Genomic DNA, 21,289 nt, shown 5'->3' on the forward strand with positions numbered 1-21,289 from the left:
TTAAGTTTTACACTCTCCGTCAGTGAAAAATTGATTATGTTTTTTCCATAAACACACCAAAAACAGTACATAATATGCAGAACGCACTTTGTTATTTGCAACTTCACACCTGCTCACTCCCAGAATCTGTCCTGTCTGCGTTATAATTCAGATTCCTCATATAACCGACTTGTCTTGTTCGTGGTCTCTAACAACAAACTCGCGTGTGCTCTAATGAAAGCAATTCCCCCCTTTTTTATTGATATCGCCAACTGCTTTGCATTATCGTTATAAGAGCATTTGTTTTATAATGCCATCGTTGCTCCCTTTACCTACAAAGCATGTCATGTTATGCAGCTCTCTTGAAGCTGTGAATTCCCCCCACCAGCACCACCACCACTGCTTGCTGTGGATTTATCGATCCGTAGGGGTGAGTCACAGGGTGTAATTCATGATAGCTTGATTGATGAGGATTTCAATCTTATATGGTTTGTTAACTTCAACTCCCCACAAAGTGCATTCTGTGCTGTTTTCTGTAATACAAGGCCATGAAAGAGGGAGAGAAGAGGGAAAAAAACAGACTTGCCTTGAATAATGGAATCTCTCAGTTCCTCCAGAATTAACAAGATCCTGCTCCAAACCCCTGCTAAAGGTCTGCTCGAGCCCCTGGGCAGCTGAGGCACAGTTTAACTTCTACCATTTCTCCTCTTCAAGTTCACCCTGTTATTTCAGTGCTCTGTTTTGCCTTTGGACATTTTAGAAAGCCCTTTGTATTTTGGAGGAGTTCTAATGCTTTTAATCCGTAAATAAATTTCCTGCTTTATTATATTTGAATTCCCCAGGGATGTCTTTCGGAGCACAGGTGTTCCAAAAGACAAAGTTAACAAGCATTTTTCTTGTGTGTAACGTGACTGAATATTGTTGCTTTTTTTCTCTTTCCATCTCGAGGAACTTCAGCAAGATTTACTCTGAGCGTCACGGCACTGGACTCTACACCATGACAGGTAAAAGGTGTCTCCCTCACACACACACACATATATGCTCGTCAGTGCTATTTATGATGCTGTCACTATAGACAATTACATGAAGTGAATATTCGAATATTTCCCAGAATGCTCTATGCTGTTAAACTGCTGTCAAAGTTGATAAAATGTTTAATGCTTTCGGTGTCGTTTTTGCCGTTTGTAAAAACAACACAAATTTCTGTCTGCACTTGGAAAAGCAGCTCCGATGGCACTTGATCTACAAATGCTCCGTCTCAGATGTTCTCACTGCTGGATGCTGGACAGAGCTTTGCTCGTCTCAGAGAACGTGGCTTCCCGGAGGAGCTCGGCATTATACTCAAGAGAACATTTAACAGCTGTCAAAGACGATCCGTCACATGCCATACTTACATGTGTACCTTTGCATGCACTGGAGGTATTCCTTTGGCTTTGTCAAGGAGAAACTCAACAACAGTTACAATGCTCCGTGACTAAAACGCACACACACACACAAAAAAGGCTAATTCATTAGGAAACAGAGCTTAGACTATGACAGCCTAAGCACCACCGAGTCAGAGCCGGCTGAGACGTTCAAGTCTAAAAGAGTGTGTGAGCCACACGAGGTGACTGAGGCAGGTTTTTATCCAGCTGGAGAGAGACACCATGTGGTGAGGAATCCTCCTGCTGCTCCAGCAGAGGCACACCCAGTCTATGGCCGTGCTACACCCATCTTATTAAATATATAAAAACATGATGTGACATGTGGATATGTGCAGTTCAGGATACTGATTTTATTTTATTTTTTTTTGAAAATTTATCTTTTAAGAACCCTGAATCTAAATCCAGTGATGTCCAAACAAGCAAAAAAAGGAAAAGAAATACAGAAGAGACAAAGAGCGTATCATTGACAAAATTACTGATTAATACATCATTGTGCGTGTATGACAGTCATTTTCTTAGTGGGTCAGGACAAGTAAGGCCCTGAAGGAGCAGACGTTACCACACAGCTGAACAGTTTGTGGCATTTGGTGTGGGATTCCTCCGCTGGGACGGGGTTTTGAGTGACAGCGAAGGAACCTGCACATACTGTACACGGCGCTGGCAGCAGTCACCATTTATCTCCAGAAAACTGTCCTTTGCAGGTGCACGCTCCCCTTCCTTCTCCTCTTTATGAGCTGGCGAGATTTTTAAGAAAAATTGATAATGGAGTTAGCCTGACACGCTTCTCGCTTTATTACTTGAGACTGCGTACCCGTCAGCCTCGGAGCGTCACACTGCGAGTGTGAGAGGACGCGCCTTCCCTTCATTAACAATATGATGGCCCGCGGACCAAGTGTGAGGTCGTAGCCGACAGCCTATTTGTGTTAATTGTTAGCATGGCGGTAGCGCCGGTGTGTGTTTGTGCGCTGGTGCATGCGCGCCTGCGTGTGTGTGGGCTGACAGCTGGCCAGGTTCGAGTTGGTCTAAAACCATGTGCGCTCTGTCAGGGTTGTACAGGCGCCTTCTTTAGGATTGATGAATTGCCTGCTTTCTTGATTAAACCCTCCGTCACTTCCCAACAAAACAAAAACCCCAACACACACACACACGCGCACACACACAAAAAAAGGCGAGTTGAGGGGAGGAGAGGTAACATGTCTGGGAAATCTGTCATCTGCAGTCACATCATGTACAGATGTGATGTGCAGAAGCTTTGACATTTATTACCAGAATATTAAAAACTAATTCACATTTATTTTGCAGCCCTCTTTCGCTTGACAGTTGGAGCTCATTTGAAAAGTTATCAAGTTTTCATTGCAGCTCGAACCGTTTGCTTTTCTTCCACCGCCGTTGCTTTGATCCATGCCAAGTCCCTTTGCCAATTAGGTCTTTTATTCATACCTTGGCAGAAAATCAGGATATTTTTAAAAGTAATTATACATGCATTCGAGGTATCTGTCTAAAAAGCATATGTCTGATCAAATAAATAAATAAATAAATACATGTAAAAAACAAAACAAAAAAAGCAGCCCCAAACTCTAACATAAAACCACGCTGCATCGCAGTCTGTCTTTATTACCTGCTGGACAATATATAGCATTCAGCAGGCATCCATCTGATAAAAAGGTAAATGTAATAAAAAGTAATACATTTACATATCTATAGCATTAATCAAAAATAAATACTGACATTGGCCCTGATCTAACATAATATGGAGAGCAATTATTTCCCTATCCATTAGGGGAACTTCAATTAACATACACGAGAAGGTTCATCCTTCAGAGGAGGAGGAGGATGAGGGGGAGAAAAAAAATAGGGAGCTGAAAATTAACTTGGGTTTGCAAAATATCTTGGCAGGATGACAGTGATTTTTGATTTTCAGGAAACAATATTAGAATTCTTATTAAACTATGTGCATCTGCTTTTAATTTGCTGCAAATAATTGGAAAATGCAATGGAGCTTTCCAATTAAAGCTCCACTTTATGCTGTTTAATAATACCCTCATAATATTATAGCTTATGAAATGACAGGTGAGTTGGTGTATGAATAAAACATAAAGCCCTGTAATAAGAGACAGAAAAAAAAGAAGAAGAAAAAAAAAACGAGACAGTTGTTGGGGGGCTTTTAAATGCTCGACATAATTTGCATATATTAATCTCCTCTTTTCAGCCTTATCAAGTATTCCACTGTATTTGAAGTTAAAATAGTCGTGACAGGCAGGGGTACGCTTCGTTTTTCCATGGATTTATTACTTGTATAATTCTGGATCTTTAATAAGCCAATATGACTGATCCTCTGAGTTCTGTGGAATTTGGTTAATTGTTCCAGATGGTGCTCACTGATTATGCAAAATTACTTTCTTTCTCCTTTTCCCCCCCTACCAACTACACTATTTCTTGATTGACTAACATGGAGAAAAAAGATTATTTTTGGCGCAGCACTTTCATTAAGAGGGTTCTCATCAGGTTTCAAACAAAAGTTCCATCTTATCTCCCTGTGTAGTTCTGGGCGAGGCTGTGCAGAGGGAGGAGATCAGCCGGCTCTTATCTCAAACCATGATGGATCTCAACTGCTTCTGCACCGCTGGGGTTATATTTTAGAATAACACAATTCTTTAGGCTGAGGGATTAAAAAACACGACCTCTGGATAGTGACACAAAAGTTATTATTAGTGTACAGCGTTCGCTTCTTTCTCCTTTCTCTCCTCTTTCTCTCTCCAAAGATTGATGAAATTGCTAAGCAGCTGGGTTTGTCCTCCACTTGCAGCTCGGGCTCCATCCACAACTCACTAACATTCTGTTTTGCATCAGCTAAACTGAGCTGAATGAATCATTTATGGAAGTGTTATGGGGGAGGTATGGGCAGATTTACTGCCGAGCTTTTACTTTAGATGGAATGGGATTTCTATGAAACCGATCTTGATGTCTGAAGTAATGCCAAAGCTTGCATCAAGACATGAAAGGAACGCTCTTAAAACCCACGTTTTGCTTCTTAATTCCCCTGGTCAGCAAAAGGCGAAACATATACAGAGAGAGAGGGAAAGTTCACAGGGAGAACTGTAGTATTTACATCTAATGCCTGTACAGACATTCTCAAACTACTGCTAGCAAGTCTTGATACAAAGAAGCACCTGATTACCTCATAATAAATGAATGGCATATAGTTTAGTGTTTCTGTGCTCATCTTAACCTATATGTACGTTTTCCATATTGACATGGCAGCATGTCTTGGGTGGATACTGCACGAGTGAAGCAAAGCACTGGCACAAAATGCTATGGTGCAAATGCTGTGCTGAAATATAATAGCAATAAATAATGTGTTTTGTGTTAAAAAGAAAATTTAATCCAAATCTCTTGAAATGCAAAAAAGGTTGCTTTCTCTTCACATCTCAAGCTTTGCTTCCTATTTAGAATATAGTTTGTTATGTAGATCTTGTTGTTTTCACATTTTTCGCATTATTCCAGAATGTGTCAGTTTCTATTGTTTAAAAAACGATAGGCACAACAAGTATTTCCAGTTGTAGATATAGTCAGCCGTTGTGGAGTACGACTCAGTGTCAGAAAGCACATCTGGATTAAAGGCTTTCACGCCATTCAGTCACTTTTATTCAATTAGACGATCCAGGTTTAGTAGCCAAACATGATTGATCCTCGTGCGACGGTGCCATTAAGTATTTGAGGATCAATCCTGTATAAATCCTAATGGAATTTTTGACTCCAGCCTTGAGGCCCTCGGGCATTTTTTGGACCTTTATTACAGTCAAATAAGAGACTTTAAATGGCTTTGCATTTGCAGGCCAGACTGGACTCTAGAGTCTCATCCCTCATTGCTTTCTATCCATCCCTGAGATAGAAGCAGTGCTCCATTAGTTTCAGTGTCCAGACGTGGACAGGCTCAATGGATGGGCCTGTCACGGCTCCCTCATTTGCCCCATGTACAGCAGGGTTTGTTATCACACATCTAATTAGAACTTGATAAAAAATATTTCACAAAAATCCAGTCATTAAATATAGTTTAAGGAGATTTATGGTCAAATATGCCTTAAAGATCTTTTAATGGCGCTGCTGACTTGTTAAGTTTGTAATTAATGATCTTCTAATACATACTGTGGTGTGATTTAGAAAGCACAATGAGATTCTGGGAATGAAGTCGTTTTGGAAAAGGGCATCTGGGGTTCCCAGAAGCTATATTAAATGACTCTGCTCACACTGGTTTGCTTAAAACCATGAAAGTCTGCTGTGAAAAAGTTCAAACACATCCGTGTGCTTGCATAGATGGGGCCATTTTTTTCGTTGAGGCGCAGGGAATATTGCATTATTATGAAACGGCTGGCTTGTCGTTTTGCAATAGTCCATTAGCGTGTACAGAGAAGTTCCAGGCTCAAACGTAACAGCACTTTTATTTAGGTGCTGCAAAATATCTCCTTTCAAAGTCCACTCATCCCCACACTGTAAAAGTAATAAGCAAGTGAATATGTATCAGACTGTAAATGCATTATACTAATAACAGTCTCCTGTTTCATCAGGAGAGTAATGGTGTCCTTATTAGCATAATTAATGACAAATGGCAGTGCAGCATTGGTGGATTGGTTCTAGGGGATGATAAATTGGTGGATGCCCAGGTTAGTGGCTGCCAAGGAGGCCTCTTTGGCTGTCATCCCTCCTGCTTCCGCTCTGGCACAGTTCATTACTCACTGTGTGAGATGCCACTTTACATTGCTTGGTACTGTGAGCATGGAGAACTTAATAATGCCACCCACAACCACATAGGGCCTGCTGCTTTACCCACAGTCCAGAGGGCAAGTAGCTCAGCAAGGGCTAGGGGGTTGTGGAGGAGCAGGGCTACATGGGAATCATCTCCTGCAGCTGCACTGATCAAAACAGATCACGCGTCAGTCGATACTTCAGGGGAGCTGGGGCCATATGACCAAGTCTCCAGTGCTGGTGAGTGTTTCTTGTTAGGATTTCTGGGGCTCACCACATCCCTCGCATCATTACGGGTTAGTTTGCCCACAGAACCGCTAATTAAGAGGGGATTTGTGTAATTGTGCCTTCTGCTGTGTCCCATCCGGCACATGCAATTTACTGTCAGCCCTCTGCCAGCTTTTACACTTGTCCAGAGAGGCGTACCCCATTTATACACACATTCTGCTGCACATTTACCAGCAGCCACAGCTAGGGATCAATGCCAATGCCATGGCAGTGTCTTAAAACACACTGTGCTGCTGATTAAAATCTGATTGTCCATTTAATTTCATGAGAGTTCAGCCCAGCCAGCAAGGAGGGTTCTCTCTGTACTTCTCTAGCATTAAGTGCTTTAGAGGAATGACTAAAACAGATTTTAAACCAAGTGACCGAACAGCCTCGGTGCTTCACGCTAAATAGCCTGTGCTACATATACAGGCTGGGTCTCGAGAAGTTATCACACATGTACGCACCCCCTCAGAGCGTTCTGCGTTATGCAGCGGTGTTTGTGGCCAAAGCACCGTAAGTGTTGCTGGCTCTGCCCACTTTCTGGAAGACTGATGGACCAGCGCCCGACTGAGGCTGTCGGCTGGCTCCCTACCCACAACCAGATTTCAAGGACTGCTTGTCACAGATGGAAAAATAAGTGGGTCATTCTACATAAGCATGTCGTTTTGCACCCCTCTGGTAACAAAGAGCAAAATTTTAACACTGGTGAATTCAACAATAAAGCAGTTTGTTCAGACTCCATTTGAGTCTGTTGCTAGTTTTGGCAGTCTGTCTCGTTACTTTTTGGTACTTGTCACGAAAATCTCAGCTGCAGCTCTGCTTACAGTTTGACTATAAAACCAATTTCATATCTCATTCTATTTATACACTGCATATGTTAGGAAAGTAAATGTTTTACTTAATTTAAGGGATTAAAGATCAAAATAAGCAGTCGAGTGGACAAAGAGTGAGTTTTTATAAAATGGTGCAGTTTCTCTCCACTCCCTCGACGCTTTCCTTCCACGATTCCTGAACTCTGTAGCAGCCCCAGCCTGTAGCATGCAACTATAAATGCATTCATCCACTGGATCTTATGCGGCGCACTCTTAGCGCTTCAGAAACCTTTTAAGCTTGTTTACGTTTTTAAGCGTTAGGACGAAATGAAATTAATATTTTAGTATAAACTAACTGACTGACTGTCGGGAGAATTGCGAGAGAAGCTCGCACACACTGCTGCCGTGAGACCGCTGCGGAAACAAACTGCACACAGCCGGCAGAAAGAAAATAAAAATAGATTATCAGAAACCCTCAACATCACTTCAGCGCGGGATCTATTTTAATATCAGCGTTTTACGCTCTTTTTTAGAATGTTAATCGACTCCCCGGTAAACATTTTAATAATTTAAAAAGTTACATTTCCGCTATTGCAAAGTTTTTTTTCACTCATCTGTCTAGAGGGTTTGAAAAAGTAGGAGGAAAAAAAAAAAGATAAAAGAAAAAGAATGGGTTTCATAGAGCCATAGTCATTAAAAGAATCTGAAAATAGCAACTCGCTATCATCTGTTCTCATAGCACGGGTCAGGAGCTCTGACACCTCCAAAATTCCTCCTGTCAGGGTAGGGGGCCATTTGTATTCTCTCTCATTAGGCAATTTGACTAATGACCTGCCGTGGCTGCAGAGCTACTGAGGGACCCAGAGCCTCGCGCCCTCTCTCTTGCAGCAGCCTGAACACACACCCTCTATTGGAATGGCACAGATGGCATGCCCGGGCGACAAAATAAACTACAATATGTCTCCGAGATGCTGTCAGGCCTGGGCACTATTTCTCATGTCAGACTCAGGCTAAGGGCTGTGAGTGGGCATAGGGGGTCCTCCTCCAGCTCTCTGTTCATCTACTCACCATTATCTGCAGAGGTGACAGAGAGCAGGGTCTGCAGCAGCTGGAATAGCATTTCCATGGTCTGCATAAAGAATCCAACTCAAATTGAGAGTCGCACCGACAGGGGAGGCAGTGCCATGTCTAGCTCTGGCTACACAGGGAAAAAAGCAGCATCCAATTGTTTGGCATATGAAATGCAGCAGCCTCCAGATGAAGCTTTAACCTTTTTTTTTAAATTATTATTTCTATGTTCAGATTATTTTGTGACACAAAACAATAGATGGCAGCTCAATCACGAGTAAAAACTTGTAAAAGACGTTCATTTGCACTTTTCGCATAATCGCCCTGATTCCGACTCCCCACCCCCACCCCCTCTCCAATTCAGCTGCGAGACAGATTCACCCAAGTAATCATACTAGACAGAGATCAATGCAATTCTGCTGAATTAGTGAAGTGTAAAATAAAAGTTCATCAACATTCCTAAAGTGCGACTCTCGAGTTGTGGTTCAGGTAATATGGGGTATGCTCGATCACCCACGCATATTTTTCCATCAGTCAGTGTCGGAGCACAACTCGGTGTGGTTTATGTGTTCGTGTGTGTGTGTGTCTGTGGGTATGCCGCCGCTTGCGTTGCACGCGGCCATGTTTGTTAGAGCCCTGGAAATGCAATGTATGGCGCTGCTGAAATCCTGGGTGACAGTGCATCCAACAATGGAAGAGTGAGGGATTAGTGCTCAGCCCAGCGTACGAGGGAGCCCTTCCCGCCCTGAAACAGCCATTCATCTGTGCCCAGGGGCTGGAGATGACAATGCAGCCATTGCTCATCGCACCTGACGGAGCCATTAATAAGGCGATGATCCACACGGGGCCTGTGCTGACTTCGTTCTTTACACTACAATCACTCAATCCGCAGGGTCCTCCTTACTTAACACCACCTCTGTGTTCACTGCCACCATCATCATCATCATCATCATCACCATCATCATCTTAGACGCTATGCCAAAATTCCTTCCAGATGTTTTTGTGCTGAATATACTCACAGGCTCCAAATGCCAAATAACTGCCCAGTTCCCCGCACTGCAATGCACTCATGAGTTAATGGAGTGTAGCGGGGCCATTTAAGCAGCTAGAACATGCTTCATACTGGGATTCCTGCTCAGAAGATTGGATTTACATTATTTTTGCCCTTTGCACCTTCAGATTTCTCCTCAGTACAGCATCCATTCCTTACCACCAAGTCACCACCCGTGCTTTTCCATTTGTCTGGATGTAAGATAGCCTTTCTGGTATAGATGGGGGAGGAATACAAAGTGGGATCTGGTTTTAAATGTAATCCTTGAGCAATAAAGAAACTCTCTGGCCTTCAGCACTGTCCATTCATCTGTCTGTGCCACGCAGATCCATCAGCAGCTACAATCTCCGCTTCCCATTGCTGGCTATTGATTCAGATGTATTCTCCCTGCCTACTTGTGCCTGGCGTTGGTACTCCCAGCAACAGAGTGCATGTTTATTCACTTGTAGTCCCGAGCTTGAACAAGCCATCATGCCTACCCAGTTGCCCTCTCTGCTTCAAATAGCAACGCATTCAAAACCGCTGCAGGGAGATGAGATCGGGCTCAATGTGTCTTTGCTCCTAGCACCTATAAAACCTACTTGTGACATCGCTTGCTTGATAGTAATGTCTCTTGATTTTGAACCAGTCTGAACTATTCTAAATATTGGATTTGTTACCAGAAAATTGAATGGTGGTGCACAGAGGAGGAATAACTTTGGTGATCCACCGACTTTCCTGAAATGCAATCATTCTGATAATGCATGAACTCTTCATCTAGTGTCAATCAGCTCAAATTTATATCATATATGGACTCAAATGACATTTTTCAACAAAGGCTTGTGACGCCTTAAGACTGTGTTTGTGTCTCCTTCAGGAATCATGTGTTAACTGTACCACAGAAGTGCTAGCTTTGTTAAATGCTAATTAGTGTAACAATTCCAAATTAGTCTGTTATTTCTGCAATTATGTACACAGAACTCTTTTACCTTTATTTACCCGAGAGAGAGTTGGAATCAGCAGGAGCGCCCTGGGCTGGGATAGGCAGGGGAAACAGGGGCTCATGGAGAACAGCAGCACAGGGAAAAACGCCGCTGTGTTTAAGTACAAAACGGCTATCACGGTCGCAGAGTCTTGCTACTGCTGCACTTTTTACTACGGGAGATGATTGGAATCCGAGGAAGTGAGCGAGCTTTCCTGCGGTCACGCAGGGTGAGGGTCACGCTTTGATTACAAAGATCACATTGTGCTGCACTTGTGCGGAAAGTGCCAAACCGTGGATCTGTGTAATAACCGAGAAAAAGAAAAAGAAAGGGAAAGCAACTCGCATAAGTGTCAAAGTGAGGGATATTTTAGAATTTCATAATTTTCAGATATTGCTGTGTGAACAGGAAAAGGCCAAAAGGAGTTTCAGCCCCCCCAACCCTTCCACCCCCAAAACGATGACTCATGAACAGCTCTGGCTTACGTTTATGAGTTCCGTTTCCTGTGCCAGCGCCTGATGGACTGCGGGTGAAAGAACACCAGTTGGAAGCTCGGCCTCCTGATATTTGGGGCTCGCGTTGAAGTCGACTGCAGCAAGTTTTGTGCCTCCAGATTTGGGAGTTTTCTAATGAAGCCGAGCAGCTGCAGTTTTCCCTTCAGTCTGGAAACGAGAGGCTTTGTGTCTCTTGTCACCCTGTGTTAATTTGGGCCCTAATGTATTTTATAAACAAAGGGCTGCTCTCTAGCCTGACAGTCGTGACACCTTGATTCCAGTGCAGGATGCATGCAGGACGGGGTTACACCATTAATAATCAACTGGCAGCCATCACACCATTTTAACCACGATCATTATGATAAAGGGCATACACTTAATTACAGGCCTGCTTAATTATAGCTCTGTTGAAGCTCGTTTGTTTGGTCAAATGCTAATTATACCACCACGCTCTTGGCAAGTCCTCATTTCAATCCACTTTTTTTGCCAGCTGAACAGTGCGGCTTATTTTCATGCAAATTTGATATCTGGTGAATGTTTTGTCTCTCTTCTTTCTGCTTTTCTGTGCCTAGTGTGAGTGTGTCTTTGTTTCGGAGGTGAACATCTCTCAGACAAGACGGAATCGGGAATAATCAAGAGTAATTAAACTGGAAGAGGGCTGGGAAAGGGCTGGGTTGGAGGAGAGAGAGTGGAGGTGCTCAAATACAGCGAAGAATTAAAAAAAAAGCCTTTCATCTTCTCTCCGTAGACGGAAGGAAGGGAGGTGTCAGGGTGGCTGGGGATGTTGATAGCTTTGCTGTTTTTATAATCCCACGTTTAGTCTCGTGGAGATACTTGGGATCAAGAATAAGGAGTAATATGTTTATGTGTAAAAGTCAGACTTCAACTTTGTTTTTTGTTTTTTTCCAGCTTTGGATGATGTGCCCTTTGTGGTCTCTGAGAAGTTTTCGCAAAAAATCCCCAAAGAGGTAAAAAAACCAAATAAATAAATCAAAAGGTTTCGTGGCTCTAGTGACAAACTGCAAAATGATTTCTTATGAATGTGCCGATGATTTTTCCTACAAACTCTCTTCAGGTGAACACTAGTTCTGTCCTTTTCTTCCTTTCTTTGCCTTTTTTTCTCCCTATTCTTTCCTTTTCCTTTCCTCCAGACTGAGTGATGAATGCGTGCAGTCAGGCAGAGCTGGCTCAATGCAGTCCATTTGGCTGGCTGGCGGTGGTTGTCACTATAGCCCCGTTTGTATTGACACAGAGAGGGAGAGGATTAAAGATTTTAAGCATGCTTACTTAGCCATGAGCCTAACCGCCATGTTTCTTGTGTGTGTTTTTTTTTTTCTTCCCCCTTCTCCTTCTCCCTCCTCCTCTCCCCTGCTTTTGATTTCAGATGCAGCAAGTCAATTTAATGGGCATTACGATCAAATCCCTGGCAGACATCGAGGAGGAAGTGAGTAGAGGCTGCAATGCTCGGCTGCCGCTGACGCCGCTGGCCCAGAATGCAAAGCAAACGGTCTTGGGGTTGTAATTAAGTGTCTGAGACAGCGAGGCCCTGTTGGCTCCACTAAGCCCCAATTGAATAAAAGCACGGCCAAGCTAGGCAGCCATTCTTTCTTAAAAGCTTCGTATCCTGTTCCAAAACACTTGACTTATATTCCCCCAATTCTGCTCCCCCCCCCCCACCTCTCACACAGCTCAATCTAGAATCTCGCAAGCAGCGCCGTACATCTCAAGGAGCCTTTTTCCGGTCACATCCCGCGTGTTAAACTTTTTAAGTTTCCAATCAGCTTTGTAGTTAAAAAAAAAAAAAAAGTTAAGAGATCACGCCGAGTGAATAGAAAGCGCCACAAAGCCCTCCGCATTTCTGATGAAACACTGTAGCCTACAGGCATTCGTATGAAGCAGATCAGCTGTGTGCAGCAGCTCCTTCTTTGGAGCTCATGTGTTTGTGATGGCAAAGAGAAAGAGAGCCGCTATGTCTTTGTGTGAGCGAGCGTGCGCGTGCGAATGTGTGTAGGTGTGTGTGCGTGTGCTTTAAAGAGAGTGACAACCCCCCTTCTCTCTCATTAGCACGGTATCTCGGTATCAGAACTGCCAGGAAGTGACAGACCACTGTAAAAGAACAGGTGCTGTTGGGTTTGAGATGTGTTACAGAGCAAACACTCCCTCATCAAACCGGGTGTCTGTTCTGCACTCTGCCTCTGTCTTCTGTCATATACTATCCAAATCACACAGAGTCGCCATCTTGTCATATGGTCATCTGAATGAAGCTCATTGTCAGCACAGGTATTAATGGCATGTACATATATGTGTATGTGAGTGTGTGTGTGTGTGTGTGTGTGTGTGTCCGGGTTGGAGACAGCCTGACTGCTCATCCTATATGTTCTTTTTTTTTCCCCCCCTTCTTCCTCTCTCCTCTTCTCATCCTTCCTCCTCTCCTCCTCCTCCTTCCTTTCTTCTCCAAGAGTGTGATTAGCAGGAGGACACATGGTGAGCTGAGCTGGGGAAGAGAAGGGAAGGGCATGAGAAATCATTAATTACAGCCGCGCTGGAGCTGATGAAGTAAATGTGAGATAGTGTAACACACAAGATTTAGTGAAGTGGACGACAGCACAAGATTAATGGTGGGGCCAGGCTGATGAGGATGAAGTCACAGCTTAGCTTGATAATTAGTTTCCAAGTGGAAACATCCCTCACCATTGTGTTATTTTTACTTCTCTCCTCTTATTATTACCCCACAATGATATCTGCGGGACAAAGGAGGGGGTGGGGGGTGGAAACGTAGTCTGTGATATTCTCGCAAACACGCTGGAAAACATCCTGTCTGTAAATTTTCTCCTTTTTTTTTCTGGGTCTGTGCTACATTATTAATTTAATATCCACCGTGTTTTCTTTTCTTTTCTTGTCTTTCTTTTCTCCAGGCTGCTAAAGAAGCAGAACTTTATTCGTGGTTGTATAAAACAAAATAAGACAAAAAAAAAAGGCAGCTGTTTTGGATCTAAATGTCCCTCAGCTGGAAGTAGATTTCTTCTTCTCTTGTCCAGAAGAGGTCACTGTCCGTGCCTCACTGTAGGGCTCCTTCTCTTTTTTTTTCCTCCCTTATTCAGAAACTGGAGGCGCTTTCTGCACAGAACCTAATTGCCTCCTTTTTAAATCCCTTTAAAATTATAGATTCATGGAAGAGATGCGCTTTCCAGAATTCTACATATGCACATGTAATTGAGGAAAACTGTTGTAATCACAGCCACAGTTGTAGATAAGACCATTTCCTAACAGGCATCACTTAAGCCATGTCTCAGATGATGTTGGTTCCAGCAATTAGGCATTCTTTTCATTTCCCAAATGACTCGCAAAACTTGCGGATATTATAATTGCTTTTAGCCACGCATATCTAATTTGTGTCTTTTTAAGTGTTAATTAGTAAGCGATTTAAAGTGACGTCTTTATGTAGTTTGCTCTGCTGAAAAATGTTGTTGGCGGCTGGCTAATGATTTTCAGAGGGAGTACGTTAGGGTGGAAAAGAAGTGTGTATCCACACATGACAAGATTTTCATTAGCACCTATGTATGATTAGTTTTCAGTGCTTGTGGGGAGTTGGGTGTGTGTGTGTGTGTGTGTGCTTCTCTTCCTGCTTATGTTTGCGTGACTGTGCGTTTCCATGTGAATGTATGGCAGGACAGTAGTGTACAGGGGGTATGTGAGAGGGAGAGCTCCAAATAGAGGTGGAATTAATGAAGACAACATGTCACATATTTTTGGCAGTGGAGCAGGGACAGGAAATGAAGCCCGGCTCGTCTGGGTGACTGCCGCCCATGTTCTAGTGTGTCACTGTCCTGTCAGCCTGTGTGTAAAACTGGCAGACATTGATACATGCTCTCCCTGATAACACCCCATTCCCCCATCCATCATCCACACTCACACACGTACACGCAGGAATATTTATTTACTGTGCCAGATGTTAGAGACTGGATTTTTGTGTGGTGTTGGTGGCGGTGAAGTTGGGGGGGGGGGCAGAATTTCTTTTCGCAAATAACGGGCTTGTGATATGTGACAGCTTTTGGGTAAGTTGCAGATTCCCCCCTCAAGTAGATGAAAATGAGGAAAGGTGGTGCTTTGAATCCGGAGAAGCCGATTTCAGCCATTGTGGCTCAGTGGAGTCAGTTGGAGAAACTTATTTGAGTGATCATACAGCATCACCTAGTGCTGCGTTGCAGTAATAACAGCTGTCTAACTTGGTGGAGTGGGCACTGCTGTTGGTGCAAAAGTTTCCAGAAAGCGCTCACAAAAAAAATCATGAAAACTTCCAGTATTTCAGAGATGTCGTTTAATAATTTAGGGCCAACAGTGTTGTTGTTTTTGACTTTTTTTAGATCACACACCACAGCCACTGCAAATTTAACATGTGCACATCACTTCCAGGAGCTCTGCAGTCATTTTTTTATGATGGTTAATCGAAGCCAGAGATTGAGTGGCTCCGAATACTGACTGAATGAAAACGTTTAAATTTATAAACCACACCTTCACAGAGGTATTCATTAATGTCAGTCTGTAGCGTTTCCATATCAAGGCCAAAAACAGTCTTTGACATTCAGTGCTATTTTTTTAAATATGACATCACAGGTTTGTTGCGCTAAAATTTTAATTCTACTCAGCTGGATATTGATCTTTTTGGAATACACTAATTTAAATAATAAACATGCATAAAATCTTTGAAACAAAACAAAAAAATGAAGCATTTCCCAGAAGTCAACAGTGTTTCAGGCTCTCACTTTATTTCTAGCCTTGTCCATGCCAAGCCACAAGGGGGCAGTGGTTCTGTTTAGTTTCTCAGTCTTTATTTTGAGAAAGTAGCAAATTATTCTTTAATGTTAAATCAGTTTGTTTTTTAGTTTATAGTTATGAAAATGTTTGACTGTAACATTTGATTTTTTGGTGGATTTGCTGCTTGATGTAATTGCTGGTGATGTTTTTATTCTGTTTATGAACAGTGTGTGTACCTCTTTGTCTTCTTCTTCTCTTTGCAGTTTCAGTACAACTTCAGCACAGAGCGAAGCATTGTTCTGTAACTTGTCATCGAGCCTCGTCTCAGCGACCGAGAGAGTACAGACGGACAAAGGGGATTATTCAGAACAATCATGAACTACCAAATTACGCCACAATTTTGCATTGCGTAATTTAAAAAAGGAAAAAAAATAGCCCTTATGGAGATACTGGGATGATGGATTGTATTTAAATAATTCAATACTTTGAATATTTTAAATAGTTGCTACAACTGTGCACAATTAAATTTGACAAAATAATTTATTTTTCATGAAGGTTACTTTCTAAATTTGCATTTTGTCTTATTTCACCCATCACGTTCAAAGTTAATCTTTTCTAATTGGTATTCCTGAATAGATTCATTCATAAAAGTATGTTAGCTGTGACTCACATATTGCTCATCAGGGTAACGGGTACATGCTGACAGTAAGTAGCAGTCGGAGTGGAACAGAGAGGCAGCTTCATCACACACGAAAAGGCCAGTCTAACGTTCATTTCCCAGCAGAAGCATCTTTCCGTCAAGAGGTTTATCATGAGCAGCATGCTGCAAGAATGAGCAGAGCCTTGGGACACGGGAGCGCTTACCCCAGGCGCCCACCCACGTCAGCAGTGACTCCTCCACTGAGTCACCGAGAACAGTTACAGATGCCATATATATTCACCCGGCTACAGTTTGCTACAGGAAATTGGTTAGGAAAATCAATATGAGGGTTTTATAAAGCTGATTTTCAAATATTGTAATATTTATTTGCACAATTTTTTCTTAATATTCAAAGCATTAAAAACAAACCTGCATGAACTTATTTGTTTCTCTTTTTTTTTATAAACTAAACAACACCCTGCTGCCACATAGAGGTCAAATTTAGAAGCAGAATTTACACTTGAATACTGAGACATAACTTGTCTCCTCTTTCTTCATGTGTAATTAGCAGCTAATTAAATTGCAAAAGAATCCATTCTCACATGTGTGCAGGGGTAATTAGTATCAGAAAGTCGTGAATAGATACATGTCGCTGTTGGTAATTAGAGTCTTATAGTGCTAATCATACTGCATTGTGAACTTTTGCATTCAGAATTACTGAAGACTTTTGATATTTGGAGGTGTCCCGCATAGCACACGACAGATGATGTCCCCGTGTGAGCGTTCGCTTTGACCGCTCTGCTCAGAGGATTCCTCTGCACAGAGGACCGCTTTCTTCATGAAGAGGTGACACTTATGTAAGCGCAGTGACAGCCCCGTCCCCTGCTGTGTGTAAAGTGCATATATACAGTATACCGTACGTTTTCAGATTCACACTTACACTGTACAAGCAAAGGTGATAATTAATGTATGTGAACAATGAAGTATTTGATTAATTTGATATTAATAGTGCTTATAATAATTAATCCCCTGCCAAGTTTAGAAAAAATATTATTAATATAAAGTAAATTTGGTGATAATATTATTTTTTAACTAATTTTTAACTATTAATTTAAAAAAATGACACATAGCATTATTATACAAGACTTATTATGGTAAGCAAACTGATTGATTAGAATGACCGTGGGTACTGTAGTTTAAGAGTCAGTCTCATTTATACCCTTCTGCTATTCGACCAGGACATCTGTAGAGCTATTTTAACGGGTTTATAACTACCGGTCATTAAAACTGGAACCAGTTTCAGATATGTGCAAGTCTGAAAACTTTAATCTAGAAAACATCATGCTGATGGCTAATTTAGAAATGCTGTCATCACATAGTTTGTCCAGCAGAGCGCCTCAGACTGCATTGTTTACAATAGGATTTTCATTAGAAGTGCTGGGAATTACAGAACTTTTGAATACTGCCAGCTTTGAAACATGCAGCTCCTAATTTGCAGAAACTGCACTTTCTCTGTTTTTCTCAGTGTTACAAGGTTTTGTTTCTGGAGATGGACAGCAGGCAGAGTGAGATGTTACTCGTGGAGGCCAGATGTGCATGTTTAGATGAAGCCTATCACTAGTTTTGCTTTCACGGTAAAAGAAGTCTTGTAGCTGAAAGCTCCAGATGGGCAAAGGCAGAGCAAAGACCAGCCTCGAGAGTGCTGTCCATCAAAAAACAGCCTCACATGGTTTCACTCTTCCTTTTGCTCGGCTTCATGATATGAGAAATGATGAAACAACCTGCCTTTGGACCGCACTGGTTTTTAGATGAAGGTGCAGTAGTTAGGAGCTGCTGTCTCTAAGCTTTTCACACGTGACAAATCTGTTTCAAGGCACCTGAACTCCTTAGTTATCTCTGACCTACCAGACCTACTTAAGGCTTCTCAGTCAATAGCTTTGCACTGCCTGGAGGATTTGGCTCAGCTAAAGTTTAACTGAGCTGCAGAGCAGCACATCAAAGCCCCACCCTCTGTGAGTCGACCAGATGTCCCATGGTCATTTTTAAACTCACACCCCGGTGCATGACATGGAGCAGTGTGCAAGCATGTAGACAGAGCTGGATGGGCCGCTTGGAAATTGGAAAAGGAAGCCTGTATTTATGAGGTGGTTTGAGGTGCTGTGTTAAGACAGGCTTAGACTGCCACTCTGCCTCTGACAGCTCTGTTTCCCCCTGAGCTGTGGTGACCAGAGCCTGAGTGAGGTGAAGCAGTAAAGGCAGGAGGCCTGTCAAAGCACACTCAGAACCAAGATGGACCCAAAGTGGACTATCTTAAGCAGGTGACGCAGCGAATCACATTTCCAGAAGATGCAGAGTTCCACATTATGTTTGCTGACCTCATACTTTTATGATTAAAAACAAACAGTGAGCACAGATATTATTCAAAAACCAAAACCTCTGCTTTTTCTTCATGGGCAGCAAAAGCATGTAGGGAAATTAATGAGTAAGTGTAATCTAAGAAATAAAGACGCTCGGGTTGTACTTTTTTACTGCTTACCTCTGTCAGCCTCTTGTTTCTTTGTTCCATGGTGACATCATCAGGTTTTAGAGTGCCCCACTGAGACTGAAAGCAAGAGGTTAGACGTGTGGTCTTCTCTGTGCCGCCACCTTAACAAGCCCCCGAGCTGCACTCAGAGGGAAGCCGCACATCAAATCTGTCTTTCCGTACCTCAGCTAGAGGCAAGGTGAGTGATCTCCCAGAGCAGCTCTCCTCGCCGCTCCCTCTGCCGTGGTCGGCCAGCCCATGTGAGTCAAATTATTGTAATTGAGCAGGGGTGTAGTCGGGTGTGAGGTGATCTCTCTCTTCACCCCCTCCCTGCCTCTTTTCTCTCTCTTTTTTTTCTCTCAGTTATTTCGGCACATGTTGTGAAATGACCAGAAAGCATCCTTTTTTTCTCTCCCCCCTCCCTTTCCTCTAACGCTGCCTGTAACACAGAAATCAATTAGCTCTTTTCAAGTCAGATCAAAGGCTCAATACACCGTCCAGAGCTTTCCAAAACCTCCCCGGGACAATTAAGTCTCCCTTTGGACAAGGACCAGACTGGACAGATGAAGGGAGGCTGCTGCCACTGTTCGTGTCAAGTAGACACAAACGGGCGGTTCTCTGGCCCTATTTCAATGAGCTTCCCTCTAATTGACCAGTTCGTTGTGCATTATTGTGGCAGTATGATGGTTTTAATTCATCGTGACAGAAGAAACACTTCATTTTAACATACTTGTGCTGTTTTTTGCCACGTGGCCAACACGGTACAGCCTCTTCATCCTGCATAGAGGCGAGGCACCCTGACTGGCTTTGACTGGGTCTCATTTGTAGTCGTTTTGAGACTGAAGACATTGCAAGGGATTCTGATCATTATCCATCTTTTTGCGTCTGTTTTCCACTTGGTTTTGTATCTGTTTGCTGCAATTTTTGGTCACTCTTTGCAGCACTTTTGAGTCGTCTTGCAGTTGCTTGCATCTCTTTGTGGTCGTCTGTTTGCCTTTCCGACAAGGAATGTTAAACCTCTGGGCCTGTGTCCCCCCCACCCCTCTACCCTCCGGGCCCAGTACTCTCACTCAGTAAACCACCGGTGCTGTGATGGCACAACATGCGACATCTAACTGATTGGACAAGGCAAAGTGGATGGAGTTTTCATCCACAGACAGGTGCACTGACCCTGTCCACCCTCGAAGGTGCCACTTGCATTTTATTGGACATTTATGGCCAGCCAGCATTTTTTAACAGCCACCTGGATGCAATAAAAGGCCAGCTCCTGAGCTCTGTGGCTGCCCAGAGGATTTCCCAGCAGCTCCCGCGGGACCTCTGGCTAGTTAAGATGTTTATTAAGCTGAAAGTGGTCCAGTGGGAAAACACAGCACTTCTGAGAGATTCGGGCCAGCAGTTTTCTTGTTAGTCGGAGCGCTCCCTGGAGGATTGGGTTTCTTTTCCTTTCAAACCTCGCAGGGAGGACAGGGTCAGTTCACAGGGCACGAGGTTGACCAACTGGTAACTAGGCACATGAACCCAGGAATGGAAATATCTAGAGAGCATCAAGGTCAGCTTGGAGTGATTCCCACAGTTCCAAACACCAAGTATGTCAGCTAAAAGCATCCGTGTTGTGGAAATTTAATAACCTGTATTTCTAGAAAGTTCAGCGAAAATACAAAGGGCTGCGTCTATCTGTAACAGGTCTTAGCCTTATTGGCTGGATGAAGTTAAACTGCAAATTGCAAAGTGTACTGTAGTTTAAAATGAAAAAACTTATATATGGCTTTTACAATGCACAACTGGAGTTATTGGACACAATCCTCTTTCCAGAAGAGCACGGTGAAGTTAGTTGTGCTTGCTGTTTGACAGATCTTGACCTCACTAAGCTCCGCTGGATCTCTAGTTCAAAGCCCTGGTCTTTAGCCTCAGGCACTCTGCCCTAATAACTTCATTTTGCCTCTGTTTTGCTTTTTGAAAGTTTTTCAGCCACACTCTGCATTTAGTTGAGGAGTTTATAATAACCCATACAGGAAAAGTAGTAGTTAAAATTTCTCCTTTACCACTCGCCTTGATAAATATATGTTTGGCCCTCATCTAATTTGAACTTTCTCTTCAGAGTCTCGGGTGAACACGTTGTGAACTGAGCCGCACATGCAGGCAGTGATGGGTTTTTAGTGCTCTCTGCCTAATGTTCAAGACAGATTAGAAATGTTCGCCCGTGACAGATGCTGTCTAGATCTTCACTACCAGATCCACCCAGCTGCAAAACATCTGGCGGATTTCTACCTTTTTCTCTGAAGTGCAGCCTATTAATGACACACCCGCAATCATACATGTGCACGTGCACACACACACACACACACACAAGCGCGCACACTGAACACATCCACCATGTTTGATTGAGACAGGGAAATAATCACACATATACAGATGTGTGATTGTAGGGAGTTTTTTATGGCTGCTGGCCTCGCCTGGAAGATTTTCTGCATATTTTGTTGCTATTGCTCTTTTTCACATTTTAGGTATCATTTCTTTGTATCTATTGTTGCTCATGCAGTAAAACATGGATGGAGTTCTCTAACTGT

The 21,289-nt window shown here is 42.9% G+C and overlaps 1 protein-coding gene across 6 annotated transcripts in view; it reads left to right on the forward strand.

Annotated features, from left to right (window-relative positions):
- The window catches only part of LOC116323479 (multivesicular body subunit 12B-like), a 33,422-nt gene extending 16,797 nt beyond the window's left edge, over positions 1 to 16,625 (forward strand). For 5 of the 6 annotated variants that reach the window (XM_031743824.2, XM_039620271.1, XM_031743832.2 and 2 more), the window contains 4 exons: positions 928 to 983; positions 11,713 to 11,771; positions 12,188 to 12,247; positions 15,822 to 16,625. In XM_031743824.2, coding sequence (XP_031599684.1) covers positions 928 to 983; positions 11,713 to 11,771; positions 12,188 to 12,247; positions 15,822 to 15,863 — 217 coding nt within the window. In that variant the 3' untranslated portion in view covers positions 15,864 to 16,625. Of the gene's footprint in view, positions 1 to 927; positions 984 to 11,712; positions 11,772 to 11,954; positions 12,145 to 12,187; positions 12,248 to 15,821 lie in introns of those variants that run through there. The other variant, XM_031743839.2, reaches the window with a different exon arrangement.
- Positions 16,626 to 21,289: the final 4,664 nt, after the last annotated feature.

The sequence above is a fragment of the Oreochromis aureus genome, linkage group 12 (genome assembly GCF_013358895.1).
Source record: "Oreochromis aureus strain Israel breed Guangdong linkage group 12, ZZ_aureus, whole genome shotgun sequence".
Lineage (NCBI taxonomy): Eukaryota > Metazoa > Chordata > Actinopteri > Cichliformes > Cichlidae > Oreochromis > Oreochromis aureus.